The sequence below is a fragment of the Colias philodice genome, chromosome 10, assembly GCF_061535455.1.
Source record: "Colias philodice isolate Cphi_HAF_F1 chromosome 10, ilColPhil1 Martin Lab GWU primary, whole genome shotgun sequence".
NCBI lineage: Eukaryota > Metazoa > Arthropoda > Insecta > Lepidoptera > Pieridae > Colias > Colias philodice.
In genome coordinates, this window is record NC_143095.1 from 7442239 (window position 1) to 7462423 (window position 20185).

At 33.9% G+C, this 20185-nt stretch overlaps 4 protein-coding genes across 8 annotated transcripts; 3 read left to right on the top strand and 1 right to left on the bottom strand.

Moving 5' to 3' along the window:
- The first annotated feature begins 4778 nt into the window (after positions 1-4778).
- On the top strand, positions 4779-8521 carry LOC149485285 (cytochrome P450 6k1-like). Its single transcript, XM_089700079.1, has 10 exons — positions 4779-4796; positions 5419-5578; positions 5770-5970; positions 6105-6254; positions 6408-6592; positions 6837-6982; positions 7221-7339; positions 7514-7619; positions 7811-8059; positions 8253-8521. Exons 2-10 carry the CDS (start codon positions 5420-5422, stop codon positions 8423-8425), a joined length of 1488 nt encoding a protein of 495 aa, XP_089556205.1. The 5' UTR covers positions 4779-4796; position 5419; the 3' UTR covers positions 8426-8521.
- A 3058-nt stretch (positions 8522-11579) lies between these two features.
- On the top strand, positions 11580-15540 carry LOC149485286 (cytochrome P450 6k1-like). Of its 2 annotated transcripts, none has more exons than XM_089700077.1 (9): positions 11580-11908; positions 12093-12293; positions 12455-12604; positions 12862-13046; positions 13270-13415; positions 13565-13683; positions 13986-14095; positions 14288-14532; positions 15258-15540. In XM_089700077.1, the coding sequence occupies exons 1-9, from the start codon at positions 11720-11722 to the stop codon at positions 15443-15445; spliced, it is 1533 nt and encodes a 510-aa protein (XP_089556203.1). In that variant the 5' UTR covers positions 11580-11719; the 3' UTR covers positions 15446-15540. The 2 variants fall into 2 exon arrangements, with proteins under 2 accessions (XP_089556203.1, XP_089556204.1); XM_089700078.1 differs by having other exon boundaries at positions 11749-11908; positions 13270-13424; positions 15258-15536.
- Positions 15541-16348: 808 nt separating this feature from the next.
- Ccdc58 (Coiled-coil domain-containing 58) lies at positions 16349-18066 on the top strand. The gene is made up of 3 exons (XM_089700033.1): positions 16349-16499; positions 16632-16904; positions 17861-18066. Exons 1-3 carry the CDS (start codon positions 16470-16472, stop codon positions 17963-17965), a joined length of 408 nt encoding a protein of 135 aa, XP_089556159.1. The 5' UTR covers positions 16349-16469; the 3' UTR covers positions 17966-18066.
- A 637-nt stretch (positions 18067-18703) lies between these two features.
- LOC149485288 (UPF0389 protein CG9231) lies at positions 18704-19953 on the bottom strand. 4 transcript variants are annotated; one of them, XM_089700035.1, is made up of 3 exons: positions 19812-19953; positions 19112-19338; positions 18704-19029 (listed from the first exon to the last, which is right to left on the bottom strand). In XM_089700035.1, the coding sequence occupies exons 2-3, from the start codon at positions 19306-19308 to the stop codon at positions 18822-18824; spliced, it is 405 nt and encodes a 134-aa protein (XP_089556161.1). In that variant the 5' UTR covers positions 19309-19338; positions 19812-19953; the 3' UTR covers positions 18704-18821. The 4 variants fall into 4 exon arrangements, with proteins under 4 accessions (XP_089556161.1, XP_089556160.1, XP_089556162.1 ...); XM_089700034.1 differs by having other exon boundaries at positions 19719-19880; XM_089700036.1 differs by lacking the exon at positions 19812-19953 and adding an exon at positions 19592-19692.
- Positions 19954-20185: the final 232 nt, after the last annotated feature.

Sequence of the window (20185 nt, forward strand, 5' to 3'; positions counted from 1 at the left end):
CATAGCGCTGTTTGTGAAAACCTTTTTTTGTGTGCTTGATTCGTTACAATATTTATTTTTTATTCATATTTATAATTTACTTACTTTATTTTATTTGTATGTTAAGAACAAACACAAATTGTTTACTTATATCGATTTTAAAAACTTTATTTTACTATATTTAGAGAGTTAGGGGTGGGGCACGCAACTATTTTTTTTTATAATTAATATAAACAATATAAATAAACAATTATTTTTTTGTATGTAAAGAACAAACACAATAATTTAAATCAATTGAATTGTATCAATTTATCTACGTTTATTACCTTTTTTTAAAGCTGCTGGCTGGCTAAAACAGATTTTTCATGAAATGCCCACAAATTACATTTTTACATATAAACATCATTTTGTAAACGGAGCCATCTATTTAAAGCATCCCTTACTTGTGAGGTTTGTTAGTTTAAAGAATAATTCATAGATAGCACTGTTCCTTTGAGATGAATGCGTTATTAGAATAACATCTTTTAAAGGTGACTACAGGCCCATGTTGAAAAAATTATGGGTCATTTGAACCACCAGGTGACCTATCTAGAACGATATAAGAGCATAAAATAATAAGATTCAGCACTATGCCGTCACTTGTAAGCTGTCCACCTGAGTGCAGATGAGAATTCGAAAGTACATTTAGAGATTTTTTCCCCTTGTGCATGCATGATTTTTGTACGGCGTTGCGGAATAATGGATTAAAAGCAGTATTGAAATAGTATGACACAGATGCCGTACCTACTCTCTTCTAAAATAAGTAGAATGATGAATTTTAAATTCAAAATTCAATTTTTTAAGGGAAGAGAATCTAAAAGAATCAAGAAGGGATCTCTTCTTAGAGATAGGCTGCGTTAATTAAAGCTACGAACAATAGAAGCAGAGTAGCAATGAATAATTAATATAGGTTAAAAAAATAATAATAAAAAAATAAAGTTTATTCGATTCAAAAATACCACGGTATAATATTATCATGAAATTGTTGTATTGTCACCGAACCTTGATAAGGCCGGCTACTCACGTACCTGCAGCAGGGGCAATATTGGAACAATCTCGGTTGGTCGGCAGTCGGAACAATTTCAGTTGTCCTCTAAATTGCCCCTGCTTGCCTATACAGTTATACACATTACAATTAATGAGGATCCAATTTCAAAACTGTCCCTGCTGCAGGTACGTGAGTAGGTATGTTTAAATGTACAAAGTTTGAATGAAATCTGTTCCTTTAGTGGGGCAAATTCGAGCCTTATGGCACAAACATAGAGAAGAAGCTAATAGAAGCGTGTTAAAAATGTCGCAAAAGTGGGAAAGTGTTTTCATATTGCACATAGGTACCTAATATTCCTACCTTGATGAAGCCCAATATGGCTTTAGGCGTAGGCGGAGTACAGTAGACGCCATAGCCCGCCTGCGAGATATAAGTGAAGAGTGTGTTTCCCAGGGTGGGGTTGCACTGGCAGTATCTTTGGATATCTCCAATGCGTTTAACACTTTGCCCTGGGACAAAATCCTAGACGGTCTTGCTCATCATTGCATCATCTACCGCTCTATCTCCGACGCATCATCCGTTCATATCTTGGTGGACGCAAAATTATCTTTCCCGGTCAACATGGCTGGGGTAGTCATAGGGTTGCATGCGGTGTTCCACAGGGTTCTGTTTTGGGACCTCTTCTGTGGAACATCGGATACAACCACGTGCTTCGAGGAGTGCTGCCGCAAGGCGTTAGCGCCATCTGTTACGCCGATGATACTCTAGTCGTGTCTACTGGCCGGGACTATAGGGAGGCGCGACTACGAGCTACGGCTGGGGTGGCACAGGTGGTCGCCAAAATCAAAAGTCTTGGGCTAAAAGTAGCACTCGAGAAATCGGAGGCTATATGGTTTCACGGCCATCGGAGGGCTCCACCAACCGGGGAAGATATTGTGGTGAGTGGGGTGCCCATCCGGATTGGGTCCAGGCTGAAATACCTCGGTCTGGTACTCGATCCGCGATGGACATTCCAAGCTCACTTTTCGGCACTGGCTACAAAGCTCAGCACCACGGCAGCGGCTCTCTGCCGCATTATGCCGAATATTGCAGGGCCGAGCGGAGCATGTCGCCGACTCTTTGCTGGAGTTATGCGCTCACAGGCGCTGTACGGGTGCCCGGTATTGGCGGACAAGCTTTTAACGCGCAATACTATTGTGCTGAGGCGGTCGCAGCGAGTGATAGCCATAAGGGTTGCAAGGGCGTATCGCACTGTTTCGTATGATGCGGTGTGTGTTATAGCCGGAACTGCACCCTGGCACCTCGAAGCGGCCGCCCTGGCGGATGTCTACTGGCGTAGAGCGGAAGCAAGAGGGAGGGGCTTAGAGCTGACCTCCGAAACGCTCGATGCCTGGAAACAGGAAGCTCGAGACGCGGTGTTCCGAGAATGGAGTCGGGAACTGAACGCATCGTGCGTGGGGGCCTGGACTCTCAGCGCGATAAGCCCGGTACTAAGAGAGTGGGTAGAGAGAGGGTGGGGGGCACTCAGCTACCGACTTGTGCAGGTCCTGTCGGGGCATGGATGCTTCGGCAGCTACCTGCATAGGATTGGACGTGAACCGGCCCCCTCTTGCCACCACTGCAGCAGCCAATTAGACACGGCCCTACATACGTTAGTCGAGTGTCCAGCCTGGACATCCGAAAGAAGGTCGCTCGAGGGCTTGCTGGGAGCGAACAACGATCTAACCCTGCATGACCTTGTGAAGATGATGGTCGCTGATGACGCGAAATGGGGGATGGTCGCAGCCTTCTGCGAAACCATAATGAAGGCGAAAGAAGATGCAGAGAGGGCCCGGGAAAATGACCCAGCGGCGGATCCTCTGCGTCGACGGAGACCTGGTAGACGGAGGCGTCAGTGTGTCCAACGTCTGCCCTGAAACAAGAGCTAACAACTAAGCACAGGGGGAGGTTTACGTAGAGACGAGCATACTGCAGATATGCTCGCTGCAAGTAAACCGGCCCCCCCTGCGACAGAGGGTGGATAGCCCGGCAATAGGGCAGCGTTATCATTATGCGATACCGTCGCCTATTGCCAAATTAGGGGCTTGGGCGAGTCGCCCAGTTGCGGCACTCACCACGTAGGCGGCAGGGGTACAAGGCCTGGCTGTTAACCCCTGTCGCCGAAGATGAACGGTGGCCACCGTTGGGTTTTAGTGGGTATGGCTTCATGCGAGTCCCACATACCCCCTCGGGCAGTAAAACTGTAGAGGGGGATGCGTAAATGCATTTCCCAACGATAAAAAAAAAAAAGGTACCTAATATTCCTGTGGGTGTAGTGTGAATCATAGGGTTCTACGACTTTTTATACTTCTTATCAACAAGCTGAAGCCGTTCAGATAAATGCGTTATTATTATATTCTGTTTCATGATTTATCACAATATATTCCGTTAAGAAGTGAACTGTGTTATCATGACTGAGCACTTTTACAAAGAAACTTTTCGGCCTGTTGTTATCTAATTTTTCCTTGTTTTATCACTGGTAATTATGAAAAGTTTAATTGTTATAGTTACAGTTATCTACACGAATGATAATGACATTTTGTTTCATGTGAATTTCACAACATTTATGAAACTTAGGGCCGATTTTTCAATCCTTGGTTAAAATTTATCCGTCCAATAAAGTATTACACGAACATTTTAAAATGTCACCTGTAAACTGTCAAATACGGACAATAAGAATACATTTTTTAAATGGTAGTTTAATACGTTATTCGATGAATAAGTTTTAACCAAGGATTGAAAAATCAGCCCTTAAACTAATAACGTAGTACCTATACAAGTCAATCAATTCTGATATGACCTTATTAATCAGTCAGTCAATAAAGAAAGAAAATATGTATAGAAGCATTACCGCTTTTATTATTTACGTCTGTTTGTTCGTATAAATTTGAGCAAAAGACTTAACTGTCTACATAGTGCCAGAAATAGAAGAATATTATGAAACCGACCAAAACGCATCAAATGAAAACATGTATCATCAAAATCGGTTTACCCAGTTTCTGGGTTAAAAAAATACTGTCGAATTGAGAACATCTTCTTTTTTTGAAATAGGTTCAAAAGACAATTCCATAGTTACAACAAAACAAATTATGTTGCAAAATATGATAAAATACAGATGAGTTGAATAATAATCTATAAAATTTTACTTTAAAAAATTTTTAATACACTGTACAAGCTAATTTTACTCTGTATAAGCATAAGCTCATGTGTATGAAAGGAAAGCATGTATTGTTTTTAAGCTCATGAAATAAACTGTCATCTTTATTGTGTAGCCTTATAAATATCAGTCCAGTACTTAAAAATATTAACTAAGTAGGTAACTAAATATTAACTACCTACCTACGGAAAAGACAAAATCATAATTTCTATCTACATGACCTAAAAAATAGGATTTGATGAAGTTTTCTTAGAATTTAAAAGAAAATTGATCGTTTATTTCGCCATAATTTGTTAATTTTCATGTATAGTTTCGATTAGATTGTTGTATAATTAAAAGATAAGAACACAATTGTTATTTTTTTCATAAAAGCTCGATTTGGGTACAACTAGTCGATAAGAGCCCAGTTTGATCTTGAGCCAACTACTCATGGACTATTTTTTTATTATATCGTCATCGTTGTTATCCCGTAAATACCGTATAAGGATGACGTTGCTAAAAGTTAAATAAATTGCATATAAATAGTTTACTGGTGATAACGTAACTTAATTTAATAGTGTAACTGTACGAGAGAGCACAAAAACTACCTATTACGTAAGTACATATAGATTCAGTTTTTTTTTTTTAATTGATTTTCTTTAAATTATTTGAGAAATAAGAATTCGGTCGATACTGAGGATTCTATCCGATTTCAAAATACGGAGGGGGATCTCAATTAATCTTTCAGTTTTTTGTTCAACAATTTTTAAACTTAAAAATGTACCTAATAATTTACCCAGTAGACTTTGACGCTTTGAATGTTCCTGCGCATATTGATTGTGACAAATAAAATATACACGAATTCAAATCGAATTCGTGTAAAGTAAGTTAATTATCCAAAATATAGTTTCTAAATGGTCTAGTTTACCTATACCTAATTATTCACGCAATATTTAGGTAATAGGTCTACACATATAATTTTACGCTCAGACTGAAAACGATCATTGGGCGGAAAAATATAGCTCACAAATTTCGCGTTGTGGCTCTATTAAAAACGCTCACAACGTTTTGTGGCAATAAAAAATGCCACGACGCGTCTGAACATACATCGGTTTACCACAATCCAATCCATGGACGAGGATTTATAATGTATCTTCCATAGCCCATAATTTTTTTTACTTAATATTATAAACAAGTTAGTATAATTAATAATAATATAAAAATTTATTGATTGCAGAATGATTCTGAATCTACTGGGAATAACATTGTTGTGTATGGTAACATGGCTATACTACCACTGGACCCGCGTGCGTCAATACTGGGCGAAGCGCGGGGTGCCGCACTTGCCGCCCAATCCCATCATGGGAAGCCTCACCTTCCTGCAGCGACAGAACCCTGTAAATATTGCTTTGAATACTATCCACAATGTGTTACGATTTTATCTCCTTAAAAGTACTGCATAAACAGAACATTGCATACCTATACTTATACTGAACGTCATAGGAATTTCATATCATAATTTTAGTTGGCACTAACCCTACATACTCTATATAATAATATTATTCATACTAGTTTTATTCTTTTCAAGGGAGTTTGGATGATCAATATTTACAAGCAGTTCAAGAGCCCGTATGTAGGAGTGTGGATGTTCTGGCGACCAGCTCTCATCATCAATTCACCAGAATTAGCGAGGAACATACTTGTTAAGGATTCCGCTTTTTTCCGTGATAGATTTCTTAGTTCAGGTTCCTCGGATCCCATTGGTTCACTAAATTTGTTTACAGTTAATGTAAGTATTACATAGCTGCATTTAGATTTGAGCTTATCTCGGAATGTTTATATTGCATAACAGAATGACTATCCAAATTCGTCAAATGCATGAGACCTTAAAATATATTCTATTATAAAATTCATCTTTTCTAGGATCCCTTATGGTCATCAATACGAAGACGTCTAACAAGTGTATTTACGGCTTCCAAACTAAGAGCTTTACAGAGCCTTGTTGATTTAAAGTCGAGCCAATTAGTGCAACGATTAAAAAATGCAGAAGACACCAGCAAATTAAATATCAGGGTACGTATTAGGATTTTTCTATTACAATCACTACAGTGAATTTCAGTGGGCATAAAACATTTTCTTTCGTGCTGAGTCCACATTATTGTCAGTATTGTTTGTACTATTGTCTTGTCTTAATATATTTTAAGATTTATATTATCCTTTTCCTAGATGGTATACATGGATTATACAACAGACATCATCGGCACAGCAGCATTCGGTGTGGAGACCAATGCCACCCTCACTGGTGTGGACCCGATGCGCACTGTCACGCAGGCGTTTACCACCTTCGATCTTTATAGAGGCCTCTGCTGGAGTAGTATTTTCTTTTTTCCTGAACTTGTGGATATGTTTCGGTAAACATCAACTCGTAGCTTACTGTAGCATACATACCTAAAAACCTCCTATCTCAATTTTTCTACATCTATCTGTGATTCCAATAACACATTACACTCGTTGTCATAAGAGCCATACATATTTTGCGATGTGACCACAAAAGAGTTTTAGCCCAATGAATTGCTTACCTATTATAAGATCGTGTAGGTTTTTTTTATCTAGAATATTTTATTCAAAGGATTAATTTTCAATGATCTCCAACAGATTAACCTTCTTCCCAAAATGGTCTACTGACTATTTTAAAAAAGTCTTCAAAATAGCCTCGGAACACAGAAAGAATGAACGACCGCGAGGGGATTTGCTCGATGCTCTGCTAAAGTTGATGGACGAGGGAGCAAAAACTAACGAAGGTATTATAATTAAAACTATTCATAAAAATTTTATAGTTTCTAATTAACTTTCTTCAGGAGTAAATAAATTTGGTATGAGAGATATGGATGACAAAGAGAAGTTGCTTTAATTTGTTACTATTTAAATTATTGATTAAAAATACCCTTAGATACTAAGTTATTAGTAAGATATAAAAGATAATCCGATGATCCGATCGGAAGGTATTTATTTATATTAAATATGTATATACTCTTACAGGAATAACCGAAGAAGTAGTTATAGCTCAAGCCGCAATATTCCTATTTGGAGGTTTTGAATCAACCTCAACAATGATGACCATGAGTTCTTACGAATTAGCGTTCCATCCTGAAGAACAGGTAAGTTTAAAGAAAGTATAAATAAATAAAACTAACAAAAAAAAGTTTGATATTAGATATAACTACGAACTTTGAAAATATAATGTATTTACAAAGATATTATTATATTATTCGTGAGCTTCTAGGAATGCACGAATTTAAAGCGAATTTATATCTTAAGTTTTTTGTTTTTAGCAAAAGTTGTACGAAGAACTAATAGCGTTCCAAAACGAAAGTGAAATGGTCAATTTGGAAATATCAAAGCTTGCTGATTGTCAATATCTCAATGCTGTTATTAAAGGTATGTATAAAAATATATATTTTTTTATATACTAGATCAAATTTTCAAAATTGTTCATTATCCTTGCGTGAGTAAAGTTTCGTCTTAAGAACCTTCCATGTGCATTAACAAAAACATTTAAAAAGGTACCCAAAAAAGCGTAGTTTTTTTTAACTTGAATACATTTTTAAGATGTATTTTTTGTGTTGCAGAAACTCTTCGTAAATATTCGCCAATGGGCTGGCTAGATAGAATCGCTGACAAGGATTATAAAATAGATGAAAACTTAACAATATCCGCGGGAACACCCGTGTACGTTAACAACATTGGCATGCAATATGACGACGAGTTGTTCTATGAAGCTGAAAAGTTTATTCCAGAAAGATTTTTACCCGAAAATTCGGGAAATATCAAACCATTCACATTCTTGCCTTTTGGCGAAGGCCCCCGAAGTTGTATAGGTGAGCTTTTTCAATTAAATAAGAAAAAAAATACACTTATTTGTTTCTTTCGTTGTATTATTTAAAAAATTAATATCATTGGAGAGTCTAATTTGGCACCACCAGTTTCTAACAAGTTACTTGATTTTAATTCATAACCTTCTTTTAAAGTATCGGTTTTTTTATAAATGTAATATTAATTAATTTATTTCAGGCAAACGGTTTGGACAAATATCTATGAGACACGCATTAGCAAATTTAATATTAAACTACAAACTGGAAGCATTACCTGGAGCAAAAAGGCCAAATGAAATTAAAATTGAAAAACGCGGTCTCCTTCTTGTCCCAGGCGAAGAACTTTATATAAAATTTATTCCTAGAAATTAACTTGCTAAAAAAGTTTAAAGTTTTTTTTATTACAAATTAATATGACTATGTTTACTTAATAATTACAGTTGTTATTGTGCTAGAACATTAATAAAACGTGTCCGTAATATATTGGCCTTTAATATTTTAATAGTAAATACTATTCCTTAAAATATGAGTCTATTAATAATGGCATAGATTGAACAATCAACAACATCCTACGTGTTTTTAGCACATCTAGACTTATAATTATCTGGATTTAATGTTCCATCTAGACTAATAATAACCATAAAGATACTACATATTTAACTGAAGTATTAAATATTTTCGGTGTGGATAGGTACAGTGAGAGATTTCCATAATTATCCTAATATATTATTTTTTTAAGAAAATCCAGTTTCACTACATTAAAATTAAATTAAAAAAAAATTATGAATCGATTTTAATTTTCTTTACAGTTTAAGAAAAACCTTGTTATACCTCTTAATAATAAATAATAATAGCGTAATAATGTGGATCCATCTAGAAACTAGAGGCCGTTTCATATTTTTTCTTAAAAAAATAATATCTCAAAAATGAGCCATTTCCGGATATAACAATATACAGTCAAATTGTTGCAAATAACCTCCCCTACCACAGATTAGAGAATAGTTACTGCCCCTACCACCTCTTAAAAGGATCCGGTCTAATTACCAATGTTACTCACATAATTTAATAGGGATGAGTATGCATAGGTATAAATATATGGAGATACTAGAAGATTTATTAAAATAAACAGTGATAAATTTTCTAAACTGATAACCGTAAACACCAGCAAACATTAATATTATATAGTATATACCTTATGTTATTTTAACAACGCATAGCTGCACTTATCAATACATATAATAAAATTCTAGAAAAGTGGTGTCTGTACAATGAAAATATGTAAAAAAAAATTAGCAGGGGTTATTACTAAATCGATCCCAAACCCAAAACTGTTGTTAAAAAAATTTTTGTCTGTTTGTCTGTTTGTCTGTTTGTCTGTTTGTCTGTATGTTTGAACACGCTAATCTCAGAAACGGCTTATCCGATTTAGATGCGGTTTTCACTAATATATTGTGGTAAGCTTCATTTAACATTTAGTGTTTATTTCATGTCAATCGGTTCATAAATAAAAAAGTTATGACCATTTAAGTAATCACAGCGAACATTTGCTAAGGCATTCTATACATGAATTACTTTATTACGTAAATTATACGCTAAAGTTATTCCTTGACATGTCCAGATGATCATATCGAAAGTCCCCAAGCGTGGGGGGGGGGTGGTTATGCTGAGGGGGTAGTAGGGGGGGTCAAAGGACCTTTATTTAGATTTTTGCTCATAAGTCTAAAACCTGCACAAATAGCATTATGGTTACTTCTAGGTAAATTTTCTATATAAAAGGTCTTTGAAATTATGTCGTAGGTATTATATTTTTAACCCCCGACGCAAAAAGAGGGGTGTTATGACCGCTATGTGTGTATTGCGTGTCTGTCTGTGCCACCGTAGCTCGCTAACGGGTAATACGAATTAGATGCGTTTTTTTGTTACATTAGTTGTTTATTATATTATATAGGGGTGAAAAAAACGCATGTTAGTTGTTAATGTAGGTTATACCCAAGTGATATATCAAATGAAAATAGAAGACATGTCAGAAACAATTAGTCAAATTTTATCAAAATCGGTTCATCCATTTATTTGATATAGGGATAAAAGTGGGAATAAATAAATGAATTTTATCAAATATACTCAAGTGACTTATCTAATGAAAGACATGACGTGTAAAGTACAATAAGACATATTTTATCAAAATTGGTTCATCCATTTATTGGATATAGGTATAAAAGTGGGAATAAAAGTTGTCAAATAATATACCCAAGTGGCATATCAAATGAAAGGGCATGACCTGACGTGAGAAATATGATGAGGCATATTTAATCAAAATCGGTTCATCCATTTATTGATTTATAGCGGTAAAAGTGGGAATGAATAATCGAATGTGGTCAAATAATATAATCAAGCGGCATATCAAATGACGTGTGAATTACAATTAGGCATGTTTTATCAAAATTGGTTAATCTGTTTATTACATATAGGGCACCTTAGGGGTGATAGTGGGGATAAATAATCCAAATGGAGTACCAAACGAAAGGATATGACATGTACATAATATATAGGTATGATTAGACATGGTTTAGATCAAAATCGGTTCTGCCATTTACTAGGGGTGAAAGGGAAAAGTTGAAAGTCTGTGAAAGTAGAAGGAATATGGGAGCGGGAGAATAACCACATCCTGGAAATTTTGAACTCTTCTGTACCTAAGTTTTATAGCTCAGTTTAGTAATAAATTTTACTAACAGTTCTTTTGTTTTATTATTTATTTTATTTCTTAACTTTATAATAATGTGTAAGTACTTATAATTTAGTTGTATATGATAGTACGTGTTTCAAGACGTGTTTACTCAATAATTGTGTGTTAAGTAGTAACTACTATGCAGTCACTATTCCACGCGGACGAAGTCGCGGGCACAGCTAGTATTAATTATATGTATTTGTTATAAGTGCAGTCTGTGCTATTTTGAATAGCACAGACAGCAAATAAAACTTTATAACTTCGTCCATCCATTAACCTAGTATGCTTCTGAAAATGATTAACTAAGTACACATACGTAAGTATAAAATTCGTAAAATGAAATACATAGGTACTTATCTACTGGCCTAATAATAAAAATAAAGTTAGGTACACACTGCAATGCTCTTGCTTTACTTATTTTTTTCACAAACGTTGATAAAAACGTCCTTTACTTTTATTTTTTTTAACAGCCTGAGTCCGTCCATAGGCGATTAAAAATTGATGCATATACCTACGGTAGGTAATTTTACTGGCATCACGGTTTAACAATTAGGTAACAAAATTTGTCAAACTGTGGTTATATGTTACGAAAAAAAACACCTACGGCATCTAACTATTTTAATTTTTTTTTTGCAAGCGCAGCTTACCAAACCTATTTTTTTTCCTTTGATTCATTAGGACCAGCTAGTATCCATAAAAATAATGTGTACCTACCTACTACCTTCAGTTGTATTACGTTACAGTAGGTACTCGCGGTAGAAGGAAAAATATACGTCGGATTTTTCCTTCTACCGCACCGCACAAAATTAAAAAACGAAAGTGTAAATTTGTAGTTATTTAACAATAATATAATTAGTATCAGTTACTAAAAGCTTTCGTTCTTATTTGTTTCCATTAAACTACCATCTTGTATTTCAGTTTTAAAGTTATAAATAGTGTATATGTGTATCTTGAAATTCATTGATTGCAGAATGCTTTGGAATCTTCTGGGAATAACAGTGTTGTGTGTTATAACATGGTTGTATTACCGGTGGACTTGTGTGAGGCAATACTGGGCGAAGCGCGGGGTGCCGCACCTGCCACCGCACCCCGTCATGGGAAGCCTCACCTTCCTGCAGCGACAGAACCCCGTAAATATTGAGAATCTAAACTGTAATTAAGTAATGTTATATTAATTTTTCTTCTGTTATAACTGCCTTAAAAATACTTCAGTACCTACCTACACGACGTTCAGATCATCTTAGTTGACACCAGTTACCACACCCACGCTGTCATTATTGCTATATTGTTAAAACTAGTTAATTCTTTTCAAAGGCAACCTGGATGATCAACATTTACAAGCAATTCAAGAGCCCGTATGTGGGAGCATGGATGTTCTGGCGACCAGCTCTCATCATCAATTCACCAGAGTTAGCAAGAAACATACTTGTTAAGGATTCCGCTTTTTTCCGTGATAGATTTCTTAGTTCAGGTTCTTCGGATCCCATTGGTTCGCTAAATTTGTTCACAGTTAATGTAAGTATTACCACCTCTCGTACCTACCTATAAAATATTGATTACATAGAAATAAAATAATTCTGGAATATATCCTAAAATAAATAAAAGAGTTGTAGATTTTTTTGTAGTGGTTAAAAAAACCAGGAAGATTTAATAGAACTTATAAAATTATTTTTCAGGATCCCTTATGGTCAATAGTACGAAAACGGCTTACAAGTGTATTTACAGCTTCCAAACTAAGAGCTTTGCAAAATCTGGTTGATTTAAAATCGAGTCAATTGTTACAAAGAATAAGGAATGCAGACGACAACACTAAGTTAAATATAAGGGTAGGTAGTAGGTGGTTCACATGTGAATATTTAAAATCCTTTCGCCGTTGACTCTTGTAAACTCCTGTATTGAGCTCAGTAAATCATAACATTTTCTACAAAATAATAACATTGATACATAAAGACAAACATTTACACTACAAATGATTAGAAGTATGTATCTATAAACATTGAACTACTTGTGACAAACCTGATTCGAACATAAAACATGTAACTCGTACTTCTTTATTTCTACATCAACCTTGTTTTTTTTCCAGGCGATATACACGGACTACACAACAGACATTATCGGAACAGCAGCATTCGGTGTGGAGACAAACGCTACCCTCACTGGTGTGGACCCGATGCGCACTGTCACGCAGGCGTTTACCACCTTCGATCTCTATAGGGGCCTCTGCTGGAGCAGCATTTTCTTTTTCCCGGAACTTGTGGATATATTTCGGTAACTATAAGACATCATTATAAATATATGTAATTGATATGAACAATGATTTCAAAAAGGTTGCAAAAGATCTACATGAGAAAATTTCATACCTAAGAATTTTTATAATCTACTGAGAAGGGTAGGCTAGAATCGTACTATTCTAGAGTATTTAATAGCCTTTATAAACAAACAGCAATTACAATAAAACTAACCATAGAAATTATAGAAACATTACCAACAGGTTCTCCTTCTTTCCAAAATGGTCTACTGACTATTTTAAGAAAGTCTTCAAAATAGCCTCGGAACACAGAAATGACAAACGAACGCCTGGGGATTCTAAAGATTTGCTCGACGCTTTACTTAAGCTGATGGATGAAGGAGCAAAAAGTAACAACGGTATTATAATAATTAAGCTATAATTATAAAATTTATGTTAACTCTCTTTAGAAGATAGTTTATACAGAAATTTAGATGAACAAAATAGAACAAAATTTGTATATATTTAAATATGAATTTTCATCTAAAAAATCTTGCAGGTATAACGGAGGACGTAGTAATTGCTCAAGCAGCAATATTTCTATTTGGAGGTTTCGAATCAACGTCATCAATAATGAGCGTGTGTTCTTACGAATTATCGTTCCATCCTGAAAAACAGGTAATTTTGATTAAAGTCTAAATAAAACCAAATCCATACTAATATTATAAATGCGAAAGTAACTCTGTCTGTACTCAATCACGCCTAAACTACTGAACCAATTTGCATGAAATTTGGTATGGAGATATTTTGATACCCGAGAAAGGCTACCTTTTATTGCGAAATATGTACCACGGGCGAAGCCGGGGCGGACCTCTAGTATTCTATATTTCATCTTATTATTTCATATTAGATATATGAACTTCGGTGGAATCCTAGGTATTTATTATATTCTTGATAACAAACCTGATTATTATTTTTAGGATAGGTTGTACGAAGAATTAATAGCAGTCAAAAATCAAAGTGAAAATGGTCATTTGGAAATATCAAAGCTCGCTGATTGCCAATATCTTAATGCTGTTATGAAAGGCATGTATACAAAAATGTTTTACTTTCCATATCTATGTATTTTTTCTTATTAATACAATTTGCAGATTGTAGACTTTGTTAAATCCTCGTGATATGTGGACCCAAGGGAGACCTTATAATTAAAAAAAATTATTAATTATTGCCATTATGTCAAAATCCGTAATTATTTATAATGTTTATCTTATCATACAGAAAGTCTTCGCAAATATTCTCCTATGGGCTGGCTGGACAGAATCGCTGACAAGGATTATAAAATAGATGAAAAGTTAACAATATCAGCGGGCACACCCGTGTACGTAAATAGCATTGGTATGCAATATGACGAAGAATTCTTCCATGAACCAGAGAAGTTTATTCCCGAAAGATTTTTACCCGAAAATGTGGGGAATATTAAACCATTCACATTTATGCCTTTTGGAGAGGGACCCCGCAGTTGCATTGGTAAGTATTTCAATTTTTTTTAATATTTAATTTTGTCATATGAAACTAATATGGGATTAAAATAAATAAACATGGTTGATTCACTGCAGTTTAAGATAATTTGGAAAATCCAAAAGTGCACGCCTCATAATTTTTTTTTAATAAATATTTATTAATTATAATTTTTGTTTATTTAATAACAATTAAACCACATCGAATCAGACCCTGAAAAATGAAAGGGTTCTATTCCTGAGCATACTCAAGCGTAAGAGAAAAAAAAAGACTCGATTAGTAAAGTATTTCGGTCGCTATCGTGTTAACAAGAAAAAGGATCCGCACATACAGACACACGGACGTCCAAGACAGAACTTTTTTAAACTGTTTTTTAACTAGTTTAAATAACAAAAATGACATCAAAAATATCATGAACGTTAAAAATAGTGTTTTTTCTTAATATGTGTGTGTATGTATTATCTTACAAGTGCAATGTATGATACATAAAGACATTTTAAGTTTGAAAAATCAGATGTTTTGCGCGAAGTGACAGTAGTACCCACCTCAACGCTTCGCTTATGAGGCGTGCAATAACTGAGATCTGAGCTTGAACTAGGCCATGACTAGACTCTGCCAATTTTACCAATTCGGATTTAATTCAAGATAATATAATTTTCAGGTAGGTATAGCGTTTTAACTCATATACGTGTACTTACTTAAAATAATAAGCGAATACCTTTTTTTTTTTTCAGGTAAACGATTTGGTCAAATATCGATGAGACACGCAATGGCAAACTTAATATTAAGTTATAAATTTGAAGCTTTACCAGGAGCAAAAAAGCCAAGCGAAATAAAATTTGAAAAACGCGGTTTGTTCCTTGTACCAGGGCAAGAACTTGTTATCAAATTTATCCCGCGGAGTAAAATCGTTATTCGTTAAAATAATATTATGTTATTCTAAATGTAATGTTTGATATTTATATTTTGTTTACATAAATGTTTACATTGTACTAGAATACTAGAATATTAATAAAATATTTCCAAAAGGTAATTTTTTTGTTTGTTTTTAAAATCTACCTACATAATATCTTACACAAGATCTTACATAATACCACAGATCTAGTCATAATACCCTAATGAGTATGAGTTTGGTATGGTAGTGTCTATTAAAATAATAATTGGTATTAATAGATATTATTTATTTCTATAATAATCATTTAAATGGTATAAAAATAAAATATATATTTTTTTTAAATATAACGAAATAATCAAGAAACTTTCACTTACTTGATATATTTATTATTTATTTTGGTAGGGCATCATCCAACAGTCCCACGAAGAAGATAGGAATTTTCATATAATAATTATAAAAAAGTACTCTGTGATAGGAATACACAGATACACATAGGAATAGGAACTAAATTTGACAGGTCGGCCATTTTGTATAAAAAAGAACGTTAGTTGCCAGACTTCAACTGTGACTTGAACTTTATAAAAAAATAATATACTCTCGAAAGCGAAGGATTGTATTTAAATGCACACATTGACAACTCACATATTTTCACGTATCACCGTTATCAACTGGACTATAGATGTTTAGTATTTGATAGAAAGCTTATATTATCGTAGAGTTATGATAAATTTTTCTATAGCTATTTGATACTTTTGCATAAAATAAATAAATACATTATTTTCCCTGATTTGGGCAATATTTGAATAAAATATTGGCAATATAATTTAAGCGCCGACAGCGCCACGTTCACGAGACTTCTTACGTGGCGCGGCGCGCTTTCTACATCATCTGTGAATTAAACATGACATCTCATGACATGTTGACCATTGACATTAGCTGTACACTGCCCTCTATCGATATCCGTTGGCTTATTTTCGGATACATAACCTCAGAATAATAATTTTTAAGAAAAAAATATTATAAAGTCATAAACCAAATATTTACTTATGAAATGATTTGTCCAGACTTCTTAGAATTTCAGGTTTGATATATTTATTACTTGTTATTCAGTTTATGTACTTTTTCCAGAAAATTAGATATTTGTACTTGGCACTTGCATGCTAGTTCTTAGTAACTGTAAATAAAATAAGATGAAATATACATTTATTTGCAGGACATTCTGAAAAAAATGCGTGTTTTAGATGATAAAATAGTTTACTCCCTTAATACATCGATACCGACAGAGTCATTTAAAAACAAAGTAGATGCCTCCTCAGCTTGCCAAGACTTATATGAACAAATTCAGAAGGGACATAGTGAACGAGAAAGTGTCATTAAAAACTGTATTGTCGTGACTGCTGATACAGTTAAAAATTTAAAGGCAGCAAAGGAACAAGCTCCAGACGACATTGATTTACTGAAGAATTTAAAGTCTGAACAAAGAAAGGTAAAATAATGCATCATAATTTACAGGTGTTGTAACCAAAGGAAACAAGTAGCTGTAGTATTAATTGATTCAGATTGAGACAAGTTATTTCGATAATTTCAAAGAATTAACTTTCTTTGAAGCTTTTTGACCATGTGAATTGAATATGATATACATTTTCTAACAATAATAATAAGCAAGTCGGTGAAATATTATCAGATTGGAGTTAAATGGAGGCCCTGGCCCAGTATTGCCACTCAGTCCATCTTATGAAAGAAGAAGGTATCCATTTTGTCAAAATAAAAAATGCATAAATGTGCTATGCTATACTAGGATAGAGGAAAATGTTAAACCACTCGTACTTTGACTTATATCATCTAAAACACCATCTATACTTTTCACCCTACAAAAGCTCTAATATTATGATGATAGCATCATAGCCACTTTGGTTGTTAATTGTTATGTCATTTATGGGCATTTTCACTTCCTGATGTCTTTTTATTCATACAATTCCAACAACCAAAAGGTACATAGGTTCCATTTCAAGTAAAACATATCATTTTAAATCACCAAATACAAAAATCATCAAGTATTCTGAAATTATAAATAGTCATAAAGCCATAATCCATAATAAAAACCATAATTATTACATAAGTCCATAATCTTCAATCTTTTGATTCCTTGAGGCATCTCGAAACTGGCATACCTCACAATTTTTTCTTTCACCATTTTGAGTAGTGGTGATGTTATCAATATGCACAGATAAATAGAAAAATCAATTTCATTCTTGCTAACTCACCAGATCTTGCACCCCCAACTTATCAATTTAAATCTAAGGTCCTATTCCACTATTCATTATTATTATATAATTTCGCTACCATTTAGCAGTAGTAATCTAATAATATAGTATAATCCCTTAAATATATTTAAGAAGATAATACTTTATCAATTTTATGATATTGTTAATACATTTTTAGTTACGCCTGCTGCAAACTGAGCTAAGTGTAGAAGAAGTAATAAAGGAAAAGACATCTAAGTTATTCACAGAAAAATGTAGAACCTATTACAAACCTGGAATGTAATAAAGACTGAAATATGCATTTAAAATGAGGATTTGGTTATGTAAATAATAATTATAGCTTTATAGATAGAACAAAAATATATATTAAAACATTTCCATTGACATTTAGTTTTATTATTATAATACTATCCCTTAGGAATCGAGATAAAAATATTAGCATGTAGTCTCCTTGTTAACATTAAAGAGAAGCATAAATAATAAATAACTATAAAAATACGCCTTTCATCAATATTTTATCATTCACTGCATCGAAAAAAACTAGTCAATAAACTATTATTGACAATTTTTTTTCGACTGTTTACTAAAACACCTGTAAGAATACTCCATAAAAAATTATATTTGATTTAATCACAGATAGTAAATAATATTAATCTCATTTTATGAATATAGATTCTATACACATTTATTATAATATATGTTTTGTTGTTATTATACATGTGGAAAGTGTTTATTTTAATACTCATTTTTAATGTTTAATTTTACACCACAATATTTTAATAACCAATATGAAAGTAAGTTACACCACTTATTATTATAGAACAGGGTATGGATTTTGGTGATGTTGTATTTGTAGAATTTGTTCTTAACAATCTAAAAACTTACAAAAAGGTCTAATTGATCAAAACAAGTAAACAAATTATAAATGGTGTAACCTCAAAGTGATTCTTTAGAGATATAATATTTATTATATTCTTAAAAACATGTAATGAATGATCAAAAAGTTTCAATAACAAGTCAATTATGTAACAGAAAATAATTTTATATTTTAGTTATAATTTAAAAATATAATAAGCACTAACATGGTTTTTGTCGACAAGTATATAATATCACCTACAAGCAAATTGTGAAGACAAATATTACTTTGAAGATTCTTGTTCCTTCTTTTTGAACTCTTCCTGGTATTGTTTGTGCCAATCTAAGTTCATTTGATGAACTGATTCTCCTCTTTTGGCCGCATTTTTGCCTGACCAGATAGCAAAAACACTGGCAAGTGCAGTCAGAGCCATAAGAATATTAGATATTTTTATTCTCGCCTCACTGCGCGATCTGTCTATCAATTCCGAGCTAAAATTAAATATAAATATAAATTAAAAATATTTTAACGTTTTTATACTAAAATGTCACAGTTTATTATGAATTTCCTTACGTTACGAATTTCGGAATTTCATCCTTGCTTTTGTACTTTTTGGTCCACACAAGTAAAAACTTTTGGAATTCACTTGGTCTATATCTCGATGACAGTGATTCCACATTGGCCTGGCTGGTTTTACCTTCTTGGGCTGGTGTACACATGCATCTTCTTATTACAGAAATCGGCGTTCGAAAACGTAATATTTTCTCCATTTCTTAATTCGTCACAAAGTATTGCGCAATCTAAAAACCAATAGCGTTATTTTTTAGTTTGTTTGGCTTTTCACAAAACTAAAATATACTAATGACCTCTAAGATAATGACATTAAAAACCAATGTTAAAAACAGATAAACAAAAACACTCAATAAATAATTTTAATTGTCGCAAATTTCTACTACATTAAAAATTCGCTAATCACACCTAGACATATTTCAAAATATATTTTTTCTACACATGTACATAATTTAAATAGGTAATATTATTGTTTTTACCCACTATTTTATCGCCAAAATAACTCTCAATATGTACAGGTGATGTACAGCTTGTTTGATACCTATATTATATTTTATTATTTATATCAGCTGATGCTGATGCTAAATAGATAATATTATGAATTTTTTACCTGTAATCTGTGGTATGCCAAAGTCTTGCCTTTATCGAGGTTTAAATTTAATGTGCAATTAGTATTAGGCTATTTTTAAATTAATATACCTACCAATTTTCCCGTTAGTACACGGGGAGATCATGAATCACAACTTGTTGTCAGAACTCAGAACCACAATAATTTTTCCTCAATAGAATTACCAACCTCGCTTACTATTTATGTTCACATTATGTTGGTATTCTTGACTCGTGTCACATAATGGCTGGCGTCCACTAGGCGGATCGGGCCGGGCCGCATCGCAACGCAAAAATACGCCGGCCTATGTTTTGTATGAAACATCGTCCATTAGCGACGGATCGGGCCGGGGCGGGCTGCAACGCATTGGCGGATATCGCTTCGCAGGCGGATTTCTGCCGGCGGTGCGCTGCGGCCCGGCCCGCCCCGACCCGTCTAGTGGACGGCGCGTCCATTAGAGACGGCCCGTT